At 37.6% G+C, this 17,467-nt stretch overlaps 1 protein-coding gene across 14 annotated transcripts in view; it reads right to left on the reverse strand.

Moving 5' to 3' along the window:
- PPP1R12B (protein phosphatase 1 regulatory subunit 12B) overlaps positions 1–17,467 on the reverse strand; it is a 239,888-nt gene that overhangs the window by 130,305 nt on the left and 92,116 nt on the right. For 8 of the 14 annotated variants that reach the window (XR_004031674.1, XR_004031677.1, XR_004031675.1 and 5 more), the window contains 2 exons: positions 14,962–15,144; positions 11,035–11,217 (listed from right to left, as the gene is read on the reverse strand). Coding sequence is in view for 2 of the 14 variants with exons in the window: in XM_030818635.1 (XP_030674495.1) it covers positions 11,035–11,217; positions 14,962–15,144 (366 nt within the window). In the remaining 12 variants the exon portion in view is untranslated. Of the gene's footprint in view, positions 1–8,690; positions 8,768–11,034; positions 11,218–14,961; positions 15,145–16,807; positions 17,123–17,467 lie in introns of those variants that run through there. The other 6 variants (XR_004031679.1, XR_004031678.1, XR_004031682.1 and 3 more) reach the window with 5 other exon arrangements.

Consider the following 17,467-nt stretch of genomic DNA (forward strand, 5'->3'; position numbering starts at 1 on the left):
GCGTGTAGGGTTTAAAAATTAAATAAAACAACCTAAAATCTAAAATGGTATTAATATTTAGCATTTTAGGGTGGATCTTATTTCCAAATGTATTAGCTCTGGAGAAGCTAGGAATGGATCTTAATGAAAGTCAAAAAAAGCATTTCACTGGTAATGACATAAATAATTGTCATATATATCTCTAAATTGTTTTGTAGTTTGCAAAGCACTTTCACATAGTCTGTCTCATTTGATCCTCACAATAGCTCCATGAGATAGATTTGGGAAAATCTAGGTTACTCGTAAATTATTTCTAATCCTCATATACATGCAAACAAGGTAAGCCTTATCCCTTTTTTACATATGAGGAAAGAGTCAGAAACGGAACTTGATTTATTTAACCAAAATCATACATATAAGAGGCTGACCTGGACTATTCTTTTTTTTTTTTTTTCAAGAGGTGGGGATCTCACTATATTGCCCAGGCTGGTCTTGAGCTCCTGGCATCAAGTGATCCTCCTGCCTCAGCCTCTCAAGTAGCTGGGATTACAGGTGTCAGCCACCATGCCCCATTTGAACTGGAACTCTTAAATCAATCCTGTGCATTTCCCACTAAGTCTAGCCATTCACAGTTATCTAGGGGTAGCCTCATCTCTCAGGCAGAAACATATCATCACTATTATTTCAAAGAGACATATTCTGAAAAAAAAATTATATACAGGTGCCATATGACACTGAAAGCAGTTTGTTTGTAAGGCATATTCAGCCTGGTGAAGCCTCTTGTCATTTTGCTACCTAAGGATTAGGGCCAAAGCACTAAAAGAATCGCCTTTTTTCTTTCTATTCCAGAATTGTTCAGAGTCCCACAGCATAATCCTAATTCTATAAGCAATCCAGAGAGCTCCAGAATGGTAATATAGTAGAAAATGTACCCACGGCTACATGTTTCACTCTCTTCTTGTTCAATATTCATACTTAGGAAGAGAGAGCTTATTTCTATCAGTAGAGAAAAAACTTGGTAGTGGCAGCATGGCCACAGACTTTTAGATAACTCATCACTTTAGAACAAAAATGGAGAAAGATTGGAGTCGCTTGTGGAACCTCTTTTCTAGAGTACTTTTTGAATTGACAACTGCCAGTCTTTAGCTTGGACACAGGGGAACAAATCAAATGACTTTTAAAAACCATAACTCAGAGTTTAAATTCTTGGTTTAAATTTTGAACATTCCAAAGATGATGCCAAATTAATCTGCTGACAGCTTCACATTAGTAGGTATAACTACCTAGCTTATAAAGACCCCAAGGGACTGAAGAAGGTCCATAAGTGTGGTATATATGACTCAGCCAGTACTCACTGTATCTTGACCAAGCAAAGCAGAGTCATATGTAATGTGAGCTATTTGGGCAAGACAATTTTAGCTTATTGTGGAGAAAAACTATTTTTAAGCATTTCTACAAAGAAAAGAAAGAGCACCATTAAAAAAGAGGTAAAATTCAGGGTTGGGTGAGAGAGAAAAAGCTAAAGGAAAAACAAAAGAATCAAAGGCAGACACTATTAGACTCTAGTATTAGCAATGGGAATTGTTTACATTTTGTTGCTAAGGAAAACTTGGAGCTTTGGAAAATGAACCCAACCACTACCCTATTGTGACAGCTGCTGCCTGGCCCTGGTATTTCTGCAGAGCTATCTGCCAACAGCTTGCCACTTGCCATTTCTATCCTGTCAAATCAGTCCCTTTATAATCAGATGACCTTGTTGGTTTCTATAGTTCTCACAAGCAATCCAAAGACTGAATGGCAGTTATCAGAAAGGCCTAAAGATAGAGACTGTTGCATTCTGAGCTGTGGACTGGCCCCTGAATCAAAACCTTTATTCTGAATGGATAATACTTAAATTCAATAGAAGAAATGGTCAGTGAATTCAATGAGGAGGAAAAGAAGGCCTAGGTGATGGTCTCTACTGTGCCTCTGACTCAGAGTGTCATATTAAGCAAATGACTCTATGCTCTTAGGGCCTCAGCATTCCCATTTCTAAAATAGGGAGCATATGTTCTATTCCTTTCCATCTTATAAAGAGAATACATTTAAGCACACTTGAGCTTTTCAGGGGGAAAAAAAGCAACTTCACAAATCCAAGATTATGCCCTTCTCAAAAAGGAATAAACTGTTTTAGAAGTTCTGTACTATGTATGCAAAACCATAAATTATCTAGAATCCTGCAAACCTTGAATCTCTATTATATTTACTCTTCAACAATCACGGCCTTCTTCACAGACTTACATTATAAGAAAGACTGTTGTCCCTATAATTAATATTCCTTCATGCCCTCCTGCTCTCTCTGCCCCATAATAACAGTAATCCTTTATCATTCTGGAACTTTGGAAAATACAGAAAAAATAAAAATAAAAGGTAGCCATAATACACCCCAAAATCCAATATTAACATTTCCATGTTTATTACTATTTGGCATCATAATGTATTCTTTTATATCTAGCTTTGCTCATTTAGCAACATATCTGTAGTTAAACTGAGTAAAGAACTGTTAGCACAAGGGTGTAAAGCTGAGACTGATCATTGGCCAACTGGTATGCACATACCCACTTATCCCCTCTTAAGATAAAACATTCTCAGAAAAGGAGAGCCAGCTGTGCAATTTAATGGTAAAACCCACTCCCCAATTGAAGTGCTTTAATTACACTGCAAATGGAGATTATTTCTGAGAGAGAACCTTCTACTGCTTTGGTCTTGCTGTGGTCAGTTTTAAAGCCCCATTTATCCCAATGCTCACTAATTGTTTGAAATTGGACCTGTGAACACAGGCTTCAGGCTTTTATCAAGGTTTTCCAGTAGGAGTCAAAATGCTTCCACAATGAGCTGATTACAGAGAAAGCTGCAGCTTCAAGAGTAGAATTAGCATCCAGCATGCTCTTTCAGAAGGAAAATTCAGCTGTTTTCAAAACATCTGATTTTTTTTCTCTCAGTTTATGCTTGTCTAGCCAGAGAAACTAAATGGCTTTCATTCTGTAAAGGCTTAAATGATATGTTTTATTTGATCAAGTCATTCCCCTGCTGGAAATCCCTCAATTGTATTCCATAGCTTTGAGACTAGAAATTCAAATTTCTTAGCATACTACAGACAAAAATCTACATGATTTGGTTCCTGCCTACCTCTCTAGCTTGACAATTTCCAAAGTTTCTCCAGTGGAATACCAGTCTTGGGTTTCTTTGAAAAACAAAACTACTAGGTGGACTCAGAAATTTGGAAAATGCTGCAAATTCCCTAACCACTCCCATGTCCCACTCTCCCCACTCCCCAGAGAGGAATGACCCTAAGAAGGCTTTTGAGTGATCCTGTTTAATTTTGTTTAATCCATTGTTCCCAAATTCATTTAGCCACAGCATACCTTTTTTTTCCTTCATCTAAATCTGTTTCCACAAAAGACACTTTTCAGAAATGCTAGCCTGGCCTCACCTTCCCCCAGCTTCAGGCATTCTGAACTTGTTTGTTTCTTGAATTTCTCATGTTTCCTCTCAAATACCATCCTCCTATTACTACTTATAGTTAAAGTTGCCTTTCAAAATTCAACTCCAGTTACCTCCTCTGGTAGGCCTTCCTTGTTACCCTATTCAATCTAATTTAGATTCCCCTCCTCTATGCTCTCATAGCAATCTATACACATCTTTACCACAGTACTTAACAATTGTACAATAATATTTGATGTACTTATTTGACTTCCCATAATAGTTATATCCTCAAAGGGTAGAAAAAATGTTTTCTTTCTTTCTTTTTTTTTTTTTTTTTTTTTTTTTTTTGAGACAGAGTCTTACTCTGTCTCCCAGGCTGGAGTGCAATAGCGCAATCTCAGCTCACTGCAACCTCTGCGTCCAGGTTCAAGTGATTCTCCTGCCTCGGCCTCCTTAGTAGCTGGGATTACAGGCACGTGCCACCACATCCAGCTAATTTTTTGTATTTTTTTAGTAGAGATGGCGTGTCGCCATGTTGGTCAGGCTGGTCTTGAACTCCAGACCTCAAGTAGTCCGCCCGCCTCGGCCTCCTAAAGTGCTGGGATTACAGGTGTGAGCTACTGTGCCCGGCCAAAAAAATGTTTTCTTTGGTCTTGTATCCTTAATGTCTCTGTGCCTGGCACATGGCAGTCTCTCAATAAATGGTTGTTAGGTGCTTTATATCTGTGGGTTCCCATTTAAACAAGATTCTATATAGATAATACTATTTTGCAAAATCTTATACTTTAAAAACCATTCCTGATTCATTTACCAAACTGTTCCTATACGTGTGTCTATCTTCAATACAGTTGGTCAACTGTAATTCTTGTTACCTATTCCAATAATAGTTTGAGGTTTCTTTCTGCATTTAAAACTTTTATTACATGTTAGTCTGCATCTATGAGTTTGTCATAGAACTCTCCCTCATGGGGACATTCAGTGTTTATGTTTTATGTGAATTCATCTTTGGTTGAAACTGTTTTTACAGTTTACAGTCTTTTACTCTGGATTGCAGACGTGTTCCTTCAAGGTGGTTTTGAGTTTACTTGTGCCAGGGCCCCGAGTTTCAAGAGTATAGACACAGTTTCTGTATTAAATCCTTGACTTTTGGGATTTCTAAACCAAATGACTAGTGAAAATTTCTCACAAATGAGTTGTCTGCCCTACCCTGACCCTTGTATAGATTTCCTTCCTTGCCACTTCTTTGAGCTATGGGCTAAGTACCCTTTTCATGAACCCTTTGAGATTTCTTTTTTTTTTTTTGAGACGGAGTCTCCCTCTGTCGCCCAGGCTGGAGTGCAGTGGTGCGATCTCGGCTCACTGCAAGCTCCGCCTCCCGGGTTGACGCCATTCTCCTCCTCAGCCTCCGAGTAGCTGGGACTACAGGCGCCCGCCACCACGCCCGGCTAATTTTTTGTATTTTTAGTAGAGACGGGGTTTCACTGTAGTCTCGATCTCCTGACCTTGTGATCCGCCCGCCTCGGCCTCCCAAAGTGCTGGGATTACAAGCATGAGCCACCGCGCCTGGCCCCCTTTGAGATTTCTAGCTTGATATAGTTTCTTAGTTACAACTCGCAGCCTTAGTAGGTCCACAGCCATGCTTTCTACACACATGGCATTAAAATCTGAGCGTCCAGACCTTATGGTCTACATATAGGTCTGACACCAACTCTGGGTCACTCAAACTACTCTGGCTTTTGAGTACTCTTCACTTTTGTCATCTGAGAATTCCCTATTATTCTTCTGAATTCAACTATGAATTTCTGTTTATAATGGGCAAGGGAGCCTTATAAGTTCCATCTACCATGTTGGAATTATCCTCCTAAACATATTTTGAAACCATTCACATTTCTTTCTTTCTTTCCTTTTTTTTTTTTTTTTTTTTTTTTTTTTGAGACGAATTCTTGCTCTGTCACCCAGGCTGGAGTGCACTGGTATGATCTCGGCTCATTGCAACCTCCACTTCCCAGGCTCAAGCGATTCTACTGCCTCAGCCTCCCGAGTAGCTGGGATTACAGGCATGTGTCACCACTCCTGGCTAATTTTTGTATTTTTAGTAGAGACAGGATTTCACTGTGTTGGCCAGGCTGGTCTAGAACTCCTGACCTCAAGTGAGCCACCCCCCTGAGCCTCGCAAAGTGCTGGGATTACAGATGTGAGTCACCATGTCTGGCCAAGATCATTCACTTTTCTCTGTCTCTTCTACCATTATCTCAGTGCAAGCCACGGTTCTCTCTCATGAGCCTTTCTTCTGCAGTGGTTTCCTTCCTGGTCATCTCACATCCATTCTTGTCTATTTTTCCTCATCCAATTCATATGTAAAACTGCAGCCAGAGTTTATAAGTCAGAACTTTAAAAACTATAGGTCAGGTCATGGTACTTTTTGCTTAAAATCTTCTAGTGGAGTATGACCCAGAAATTCTACTCCTAGGTATATAATCAAGAGAAATGAAACCAGATGTCCACACGAAAACTTCTACACAAATGCTTGTGGTAACATTATTCATAACAACTAAAAGGTGGAAACAACTCTAGTGTCCACTGACTTACCAATGGACAAACAAAATGTGGCATTATCTATATGATGGAATATTATTCACCCATGTAAAGGAGTAAAGTACTGATACATGCTATCACACAGATGAACCTTGAAAACATTATATTAAGTAAAAGAAGTCAGTCACAAAAGACTGTATTTTTATTCCATTTATATAAAATGTCCAAAATAAGCAAATCTATAGACAAAAAGTAGATCAGTGGTTGCTTAGGCCTAGGGGGAATGAGGAAATTGTGGGGGATAGCTACAGGGTACAGGATTTCTCTCTAAGATGATGAAAATGTTCTGTAATTTACTGTGATGATGGTTCCACATATCTGTGAATATACTAAAAACCACTGCATCGTACACCTTAAATGAGTGAATTGTATGGTATGTGAATTCTCTCTCTCTCTCTCTCTCTCTCTATATATATATATATATATATATTGCTCCTACCCACTCCTCAAGCTTCATCCTAGACCTCTCTCCCTCATTCTCTACACTTAGTCACAATGCCTTCTCTCAGTTTCTCCAAAATATCAAGTACCTTTCCACCTTAGTGTCTTTTCAATGGCCAGACCTTTTGTTTGGAATGCTCATTCCCTTCTCTTCACTTAGCTATTACTTAACCAGCAGATCTCAGGTTGAGCAGTATCACACCCTCATGACAGCCTTCTTTCATCCTCCAGAAGGGAAATCTTTTTATTTTTTATTTTCTTAGAGACAGGGTTGTGCTCTGTGGTAGAGGCTAGAGTACAGTGGTGTTATCATAGTTCATGGTAGCCTCAAACTTCCGGGGCTCAAGAGCTCTTCCCGCCTCAGGCTCTCAAGCAGCTAGGAGCGTGTGCCACCACCCAGTTAATTTTATTTTTGTAGGCATGGGGTCTTGCTATGTTGCCCAGGCTGGTCTTGAGCTCCTGGTCTTAAGTGATCCTCCCAACTTGGCCTCCCAAAGTGCCAAGATTACAGGTGTGAGCTACCATACCTGGCCAAGAAAGGAAGTCTTCTGTCGGCAGATTTTCGGTATGACACTGTTATAACAACTCATACTACTTCTTTATAATATATTACACAAATGTAATTATTTACATTTTTCTTTTTCACTAGCATATTTGTTTCACAAGGGATCACATCATATTTGTCTGGTTCACTGATGTATCACCTGGGCTTCTCATAGCACCTGGCAACAGGTACTTTAAAATATTCAGTAAGTATTTTGAAGATGAATGAATGCTAGAACATATCCAGTAAATGAGTCCAAATAGTCTACCTCTAACATCTCCCTACTTACTTATCTTGTGCCATTCCTAAAATGCACTTATTTTGACCTGTACTTCATGTACCACATTCAACTCATAATTCACTAATATTTTGATTTAACCCTTTGATTTATATATCCGGTCTCTGTTACAGGTACTATCTTATTGATTGTAGGTTACAACATTTCCAGAAGGCAGTAAAACTAAGTTTCTCCAAATAACAGTTCATGCAACAAGGTATTTAATAATGCAGTTTTATAAACAACTTGATTTCCCCCATCCTTTCTGGGATCATGCTCTTAATGACAAATTTAACTCATTTTACTTATTTCAGCTCAGAAAGATTTTTTTAAAGAGAGTTTTTGTCAGCTAATGAAAAGATTACTTTTGCATTTAGTTTCTAGGTGAAACTAATAGTATCTAAATTACATTTGAGCTATTAAGTATAGAAGCATTTAGTATTCAAGATTGATTTGTTACTATTTCCTTGGCTGGAGACCAATTTTTAAAAGACAGTTATTGGCTCTGAAACCTGTTAGCCTAGAAATTAGTTTCCTTCCATTTTATGTAAAGAAATGAAAAAAAAAAAAAAGAAAAAAGAAAGGAAGGAAAAGAAAAGAAGAAAAACACTATTTTCCAACTCAACATCTCCCTTAACTTCTTTCTCAAAATGTGTCTTTATAAAAAAAAAAAAAGTGTCTTTATAACAGACACATTAGAGCTGTCCTTATAATAAGCAAACATAAAAAGTTCAATTTGTATTGTATCTTGCATCTTGTTTAATTTGTATTGTATCTTTTATACTTACTACACATACATACATACTCACATGGGACCTGATGGCTTCACTGCTGAATTTTACCAAACACTTAAAGAAGAATTAATACCAATCTTACTCAAACTATTCTGAAAAACAGAAAAGGAAGGAATACTTCCAAACTTATCTGATGAGGCCAACATTATCTTGATACAAAATCAGACAAAGACACATCAAAAAAAGAAAACTACAGGCCAATATTAGCAAACCAAGTTCAACAACACATTAAATAAAGATAATTCATCATGACCAAGTGGGATTTATCCCAGGGATGCAAGGATGGTTCAAAGATATGCAAGTCAATCAATGTGATATATCATACTGACAGAATGAAAGATAAAAACACTATGATCATTTCAATTGATGCTGAAATAGCATTTGATAAAATTCAACATTCTTTCATGATAAAAACCCTCAAAAAACTGGGTATAGAAGGAACATACTTCAACACACTAAAAGCCATATATGACAAGCCCACAGCTATTATCATACTGAATGGGGAAAAACTGAAAGCCTTTCCTCTAAGATCTGAAACAAGACAAGGATGTCCACTTTCAACCACTGTTATTCAATATAGTACCGGAAGTCCTACCTAGAGCAATCGGACAAGAGAAAGCAATAGGCCAGGCACAGTGGCTCACGCCTGTAATCCTAGCATTTCGGAAGGCAGAGGTGGTAAAATGGCTTGAACCCAGGAGTTTGCGACCAGCTTGGGCAACACAGTGAGACCCCATCTCTATTAAAAAAAAAAAAGAGAGAGAGAGAGAGAAAGTAATACATGACATACAAATTGGAAAGGAAGAAGTATGCAGATAGATAATCTTATCTTTGGAAAAACCTAAAGACTCCACCAAAAAAACTATTAGAACTGAAAAATTCAATAAAGTTGCAGAATTCAAAATCAACATACAAAAGTCAGTAGCATTTTTATTTGCCAACAGTGAACAATCTGAAAAAGAAATCAAGAAAGTAAACCCATTTACAGTAGTTACAAATAAAATAAAATACCTAGGAATTAATCAAATAACTAAAAGATCTTTACAATGAAAACTATAAAACACTGGTATAAGAAATTAAACAGCACACAAATAAAGGAAAGATATTCCATATTCATGGACTGGAAGAATCAATATTGTTAAAACGTCCATACTATGCAAAGCAATCTACAGATTCAGTGCAATCCCTATCAAAATACCAATGCTATTCTTCACAGAAATAGAAAAAATAATCCTAAAATTCATATGGAACTACAAAAGACCCAGAATAGCAAAGCCACCCTAAGCAAAAAGAACAAAACTGGAATAACATTACCTGACTTCAAATTATACCACAAAGCTATTATAACCAAAACAGCATAGTACTGACATAAAAACAGACACATAGATCAATGGAACAGAGTAGAGAACTCGGCAATAAACCCATACATCTACAGTGAACTCATTTTTGACAAAGATGCCAAGAACATACATTGGAGAAAAGACAATCTCTTAATACATACAAATATAAAAGCTCCTTCCTTTGGATATTCAAAATAATATGAAGTCAAACTTAAATCTAAATTTTGATAAGATTTCACCTGGTCTAATCTTAACAAGGGATAATTATAGCCTTAGTCTTTAAGTACATTTGAAACTCCCAAATGCAGTACATTCTATTTTTAATACTTCCTTAAGTAGGAGAAAATGACCCATTCTTGCTCAGTCACATTTTCCAATGTTTCTCTTAATGCCGGCAATCAAAAAGTTTTTCTTAGCTTCTACCTTAAATCTCTTCTATGTCAATTCACAATGTTCTCTCATAACTTCTCTCTAAAGAAATTACAGAATAACTAGTCACCATTCTTCTACCATATCTTCACATATTATTCATTTATTTTTCTGGTATTCTTCTCAAATTAATCAAAAGTTTATATCCTAGTTCTATTTCTTTGAGCCTTATGTCATACCGTTCCCTTTCTTTGCTACCAGAGAAGTCAACGTAGACTATCCACAACAAAACAGAAGATCCTTCTCTGTGCTTCACAGGTTCTCCATTACGAAATGGTGAAATAATGCCTAACGATTGCCTCTATCACAAGACAAACAGAAAAAAGATATGCTTAAATCCATAACGACGGCCGGGCGCGGTTGCTCATGCCTGTAATCCCAGGACTTTGGGAGGCTGAGGCGGGCGGATCACGAGGTCAGGAGATGGAGCCCATCCTGGCTAACACGGTGAAACCCCATCTCTACTAAAAATATAAAAAATTAGCCGGGCATGGAGGCAGGTGCCTGTAGTCCCAGCTACTCGGGAGGCTGAGGCAGGAGAATGGCGTGAACCCGGGAAGCGGAGCTTGCAGTGAGCCGAGATCGTGCCACTACACTCCAGCCTGGGCCACAGAGCAAGACTCTGTCTCAAAAAAAAAAAAAAAAAATTCCACAACGGCATAAGTGTCTATGCTAAATAATCATAAATAATTGAGTCACCAAAAACTGCTCAGAGGCAAAATACAGAACAGTAACATAAAGATATATTTTCAGGCTGGGCAGTGGCTCAGGCCTGTAATCCCAGCACTTTGAGAGGCCGAGGTGGATAGATCATGAAGTCAGGAGATTGAGACCATCCTGGCTAACATGGTGAAACCCCATCTCTAAAATACTAAAAATACAAAAAAATACAAAAAAATTAGCCGGGTGTGGTGACACACGCCTGCAGTCCCAGCTACTCGGGAGGCTGAGGCAGGAGAATCGCTTGAACCCGGAAGGAGGAGGTCGCAGTGAGCCGAGATGGCGCCACTGCACTCCAGCCTGGGCGACAGAGCGAGGCTCTATCTCAAAAAAAAAAAAAAGATATATTTTCATAAATGTATTTGAAATTGGGAAAAACACTTTACGCCCATTCCTTTATCTTCTACCTCAAAGCAGAGCCCCACAAATGAAATCAGTAACTCAACTTACCTCCTCTTCTCCCTGGCTTCCACAGAGGAATCTGTTCCAGTAATGGAGAGCGCAGGAGTAGCTGTAACCCCATTGGCAGTGCTAGGCAGAGGGCGATTGGTGATCACACAGAGCGGGGTGCTAGAAGAGACATTGTCTGCTGTTTTCTCTGCTGTCGAGTTGGCCTGGGATTTGTGAGGAGTCCTGAAATTTAAAAAGATACAAGCAGAAAGGAAATGGTTAGGCATGCTATACAACAAAGCACTGGCACAGAGACAGAAGGATTAAAGAGTGGTTCATCTAGGCAATCTTGCTCTGATTTTGTTTGTTGGTTTCTTAATTTTGAGCTCTTACAGCTTGGAATAGTATAATTACACGTTTAGTCTGACATCCTTTGCCTGAGGAGTTACATTTTATGAGACCTGCCTGTATGTGTATGTATGTGCCTGAGATTTTAACAAAAATCATTAGCTATGGCACAAGGCAAGATAGTGACATACGCAAGAGTGTTTTAAATGACTCCCCAGTAGCACCTGGTCTCCACACATGCACACGGAGACAGGGCCTCTCTACACAAGAAAAAGACATTAAAGTCACTTACAATATTAGTCTCCACCTGTTCCTTAATTCTTGGCAGTGGGAGTCTTTGTGGTAGTCCTCAGCCTAGATTTGATGACCATCTTCCTAGATTATCCAGAGACAACTGATACTCTACAGTCTCAGTATGCTTAGTTCTCCCTCACCTAGTTCAGCAACTGCTCTCTTTCCATTTAACCAAATGCCTAATTGTCTATATTCATAACTGCAAAAGTGAGAAATTGAAACAAAAACCAAACCGGATTCTATAAGTATCCTTAACCACAGACTTTTCAACAGCAAGCTGTATAATTAAACTCATTTACATGAAAACAAGATCTTTGTTTCTTAACAAAGAGTTGGGAGCAACCATTGGCTCTCCACCCAAAAAGCTATCATTTGTGATGTAACAGCTGTTGCTGGGGTAACAGAGGTCCAAAACTAATACAGAGATGGAGAAAGCAATGAAAAGCACAAATATTAAAAATCTATTTTTTTTCACCTACTCACAATTATTAGCAGAAATGTTGACGGGTAGCTCTAAGCTTACTTCCAAATAATCACATTACAAGCTTGAAAAAAAAATAAAAATATAAAAATCTAAATATGGTACCTAGATACAAACATAAAAGCAGAATATTTTAAAAGATAGATGTAATATCTAAAAAACACATGCTACTTCTCCAGAAGCAATTAATGACTAAGAGAAAGGTGAAATTTTATAGTCTTTTTTAATAAAAAGAGGCAAAAAATTCCTCAGACTTACAAGATACGAATCTATAGGAAGTACTAATAAAATTAGCTAGACACACAGCTATAAAAAGTTACACTTAACCAAACCTTACCTGAAGTTCTTTTTAGGTTAATAACTAACATGTTTCGGTCTCACTGTAATTTCTTATGCTATTGAAATGCCAAGGATTTTATTTTACTAAATTACATAATAGGACTTTTACTATTATTTTGAAATGCAGTGTAATTTTACAAGTAGATTGTTAGAATAAGAACAGCCCTAGAGCAGAGATCAGAGCATATGCAATGGAGTAGAATAAATATGGGCTTTGGAAACACAACATTTGCTTAAATGTAGACTCTCTGATCTCTTCTTCATTGATAAAATAGAGATAGTGGCACCTTAAAATACAGGGTTCTTCTAATGATTAAATAAAATAATGTCTGCAGGACACCTAAAATAGTACCCAGAATAAAATAGAAACTCAGCAGAAACAAACAGTGGCAAAATAGATAAGAGCTTTGAAATGTACAAATCTGAGTTCAAATCCTATCTCAGTTCCTCACTAGCTGTGTGACCTTGGGCAGATGATTAACCTTTTGGTCTGAGTTTCCTCATCTATAAAATAATACTTCATATAATAGGGGGCTCATTATAAGAGAATAGATAATATATGTATGCATGAGACAGCTAGTTGTCTAACCCATATCCATTGTCCCTTTCTTCTTTATGAACTGAATCCCTATATCATTGAGGGCAGCAATATACCTAGTTAAAAGTCCACACTTCTCAAAGTCTCCTGGCCACTAGAGGTATCCAATGAGATATATGCAGACAACTAGTACTTCTGGGAAAATTCTCAGTTCAGAAGCATTCTTTCTTTGTCTGCTTCCTTCTTTCCTCTTCCTTCTTCCCTAGAGTACAGCCATGATAGCTAGAGCTCCTGCAGTTATTCTGGACCATGAGGCAACCCATGGAAATGGCAGCCATGATGCAAGAACTGTGGAGCAGAAAGAACCTGGATCCTTTAATGACTGTGGAGCTACTAAGCCAGCTCTGCATATTTCTGGACTTTCTTAAGTGCAAGAAAAAAAAAAAAAACCTTTATCTTATTTAAGTCACTACTATTTAGACTTATCATTACATATGAGCAAACTAAATCCCAATATAATACCTAACCAAATGCCTGTCACATAATGGGGTCCAACAAATGGCAGCTGTAATTATTTTCCCTCAGTTGCAGCTCTTAATAGTTATAGTAATAGCAATATAGTATTATTATATAATATATAATATTATATATGTAAAATATAGTAATACGGCCGGGTGCAGTGGCTCTCGCCTGTAATCCTAGCACTTTGGGAGGCTAAGGTGGGCGGATCATGAGGTCAGGAGATAGAGATCATCCTCATCCTGGATAACACAGTGAAACCCCGTCTCTACTAAAAATACAAAAAATGAGCCAGGTATGGTAGCACGTGCCTGTAGTCCCAGCTACTCAGAAGGCTGAGGCAGGAGAATTGCTCGAGCCCGGGAGGTGAAGGTTGCAGTCAGCCAAGATGGCACCACTGCACTCCAGCCTGGGTGACAGAGTGAGACTCCATCTCAAAAAAAAAGAAAAAAATACATATATATATATATATATATATATATATAGTAATATAATATAGTAATAATAACCTCTCTATGTTTGTTTCTTCATCTATGGTGATAATAGTTAACATGTCTATGCAACTGGATTATTATAAGGACCTAATAAATTTCCATAATTATACAGTATTATTAATAATAATCCATCATAAACCCTTCCCTCCTGGCTGAATTAATGATCACCGCTTATTTTAGGGAAAGAAATCTAGTAAACTGACAAATACCAATCAAGCACCATCACTGGTGTTCCTGCAACAACACTATCATTAAGATTTTTTCATTTTCTTTATCAGTTGTAGACACAGACCCAAAAAAAGGAGACCCTTTGCCACCACACATAAAGGATTAAAAGCCACAATTAAAACTACAGCTAAAGTCCTAATGTACTTTCACAATAGCATTCTACCATGCTATCCCTTAGATGAACTAGAAACCAAGAAGATATTGCCCCCAGAACACAGTTTAGACAAACACAAATCTGTCCCTTCTCACAATGTTTCCAGCAAAATACTCTCACTGGCTGGGAGTTTTCAGAAGGTTATCATAGGCTTTTGGAAAATGAGTTAGCTTTCTTTCTGATTTGGGTTTGCATGCCATTTAAAAGACTAAATACAAGAGATTCCTATTATAATTACTGGAAAATTAATCGAAGTAAAATATGAAAATATTTTCAATATTTAATTTACCACAATAGTATGATCCTTAAATTGTAATCACAACTGGTTAGGTTGTTGAGGGATGAAATCAGTCATATTAAGCTGATGTCCAAACACCAAGTACAATTATACACACCCTTTGATTATTCAATATGCAACTGTTGACTGGTTAATACAAGCCAAAGCAAAAGTATTTTCATTAAATTCAGACATTTTCTCAGGAATTCTAACTTGCTTTTATAGTAATAAAGTCTCTTTGGTTCAAATTTCATATGTGTTTTCAGAGCCATTAACTTTGATGAATGCAACTCAAATGGCTTCAAGAAGCCTTACCTGCCATGATGTACAGATGCAGTAGTGTTTGCACTGATTGGTGCAGGGCAAGAAGAGGCAGGTTGCCACTGGCTGCCCCGAGAGGTAGATGAACCAATGGTAATGGGTGAGGTAGCAGGAGATGAATTGCGATTGGCTGAAATGTAGGGACTTGTGGGGTCACTACTTCTACCAAATGAAGCACTGCAAAACAGCACACAGTCACTTTCTTCAGGACATGCTGCTCACCCACCATTTCCCAGCACCACCTTCCCACCCAGATTGTGCACTTGAAACGAATATAGACCAAAGAAAGGGTATGACAACTGGGAAGTGAAGTGATCAACTCCAGCTAGAGCTGAGTCACTGACAGCAAGCAGGCAATCATCCAAAAGAATGAAGGAATCATCACTCTTTGAAGGATGGTCTTTTTGGTCAATCATCCAAAAGAGTGAAGGAACGTGGAGGAAGAGAGATGATACTGAATGAGGGAAAGCAGGAAAGTAGAATATATGATAAGAGGAGAGGCTAAGAAAGGGAATAATAGGAAAAAGGATAATTTTATTAGAAAAAAATAATTCCCAACAAACCCAAGGCAAATAATCATGCAACCCCAAATGTCTACCTGATACAGAATTAGCACTGCAAAAGCAAAAGTAAGACCAGAGAATTTGGAGAGGTTGTGGAGCAGACATTTAAAATTTAAAAGTGGAAAAGAGTAAAGAAGCTCTGTGAAAAAAAATGACTTTGAGAACTGCAGTTATTCAACCTAAAGCAAAATTGTCTCTGGGAGGATTTAAAGTTTTAAGTCTAGAAAGTAATACTGTATGAGCAATAAAGGGCAACTTGTATTTGTTTCAATTGAAGACAGGTAAGAACCATCTCAATTGCAGGAAAAAATTATTTGGATTCAAATTTCAAAAATACTTCTTGACTATAATAGAAATGAGACACTTGAGGAGACAACCAAAAAAAGCTATAAAGCCTTCCTTGGAAAAGAGGTATTTTAATATGGGCCATATGAAAGGAATTTCTGCCTATACACAAGAGATGAACTCTCATTCTCATTTTCAAAGATGAAAATGGAATGTATATGAAGGTTTGGCATAGCTGGGAAATGACAAATTTCTCCTTACACTTGCTCTTTTAAATAGTGATGGCATATGATTCTATCCTTTTAAAAAGATCATAAGATAGGTTTTTTATAAAATCAAAAAATGCTTTAGGGTTACAGGAGAAAAGCTTTGGAAATCCAAGATATGAAGCAAGTTGTACATCTTTTCCTCAAAAAGTGCTCATATCATTAAGCATGCTTTTGATCCTAAATAGAGGCAGCCTGGCCCTTCACTGTTCACCATAACTTTGCCAAACTACATCTATCAAATCAAATGCCTCTCAACCCATTTGCTGATTATTTGGATCACAAAAATCAACAACCTCACCACAGAATAACTCCATGCCTGGAAATTAAATGGCAGCTTTCTCTCTTCCCTTGATCTAGAACATTATTTTCTTAGAAAAGTTTTCTTGATCTTGGATTCAACTATAATGAATAATAATGCATCCAGGAAGACCAAGGCCTTAGCCATTAAGACAAATAGGTGATAGCCTCATAAAACAAGAAACACCTCTTTTGTGTAATAAAGCATCAGTGAGATCATCAAACTTTCATACTTCCAAAGTTGAGCCCTTTCTTATAGAATGTATCTACAGAACTGAAGAACATTAAAAGGCAACAGTGACTGTTTGTTTTCTAGCTATTTCCCATGTTTCGAAAATAACTAGTTGACAAGTCTTTCTGTCAAGTGGAAATAAGTGTTGATTCCAAAGAGTTAATGTGCTCATCTAGTCTAGGACAGGGCCTGTTTCTAAGGTAGCCAACCAATCATCTAAAAAACCTAATGATGAAGGCTATGGTGTGAGGAGACAGTGGGAGTGGTTAAGTGGAAGTGAAGAAAGAATTCAAAGTAAGCAATAAAAACAGATTCTTCCACATTAGCAGCAGAGTTCAAATTAAAATATTAAGTATTTTTGTAGCTTAATGGCTCTGGCAAAGGTGCTTGGTTTGCTGGCTAGTATGTGGCAAAGAAAATAATTGCAGAAAAGGGAATACAGATGAGAAAAGAAGGAAACCCATGTACCTTCTCTGCACCAAACTTGCGAGTTTCACATCTTGATGGATCTGAGGGCCATTAAAGTCATAAGAAAAAAAACAACTCAAGTCCCTAAATTAACAGGCTTCAGTATGAAACTTCTTTAATGCAATAGAAAACTATCCCCATTTCCCACCCCTCACCATTTTATAGTGTCCCTCCCTTCCTCCCCCCAAAAATAGCACATGGGATGAGAACTACTCTGTTTCAGAATAAGGAGAACCAGCTACTGGACAAGGATAACTTAAATTCAGTCTTGCCCAGAGATTACTGAAAGTCACTTCTGATTGAAAATTTTAATAGGACAGAGAGGATAAAGTATAAAGACAGCTCTGTAGTGAGAATCTGAAATTAGCTTACTTTAATTCAATTAT

The sequence above is a fragment of the Nomascus leucogenys genome, chromosome 9 (genome assembly GCF_006542625.1).
Source record: "Nomascus leucogenys isolate Asia chromosome 9, Asia_NLE_v1, whole genome shotgun sequence".
In the NCBI taxonomy this organism is placed as follows: domain Eukaryota; kingdom Metazoa; phylum Chordata; class Mammalia; order Primates; family Hylobatidae; genus Nomascus; species Nomascus leucogenys.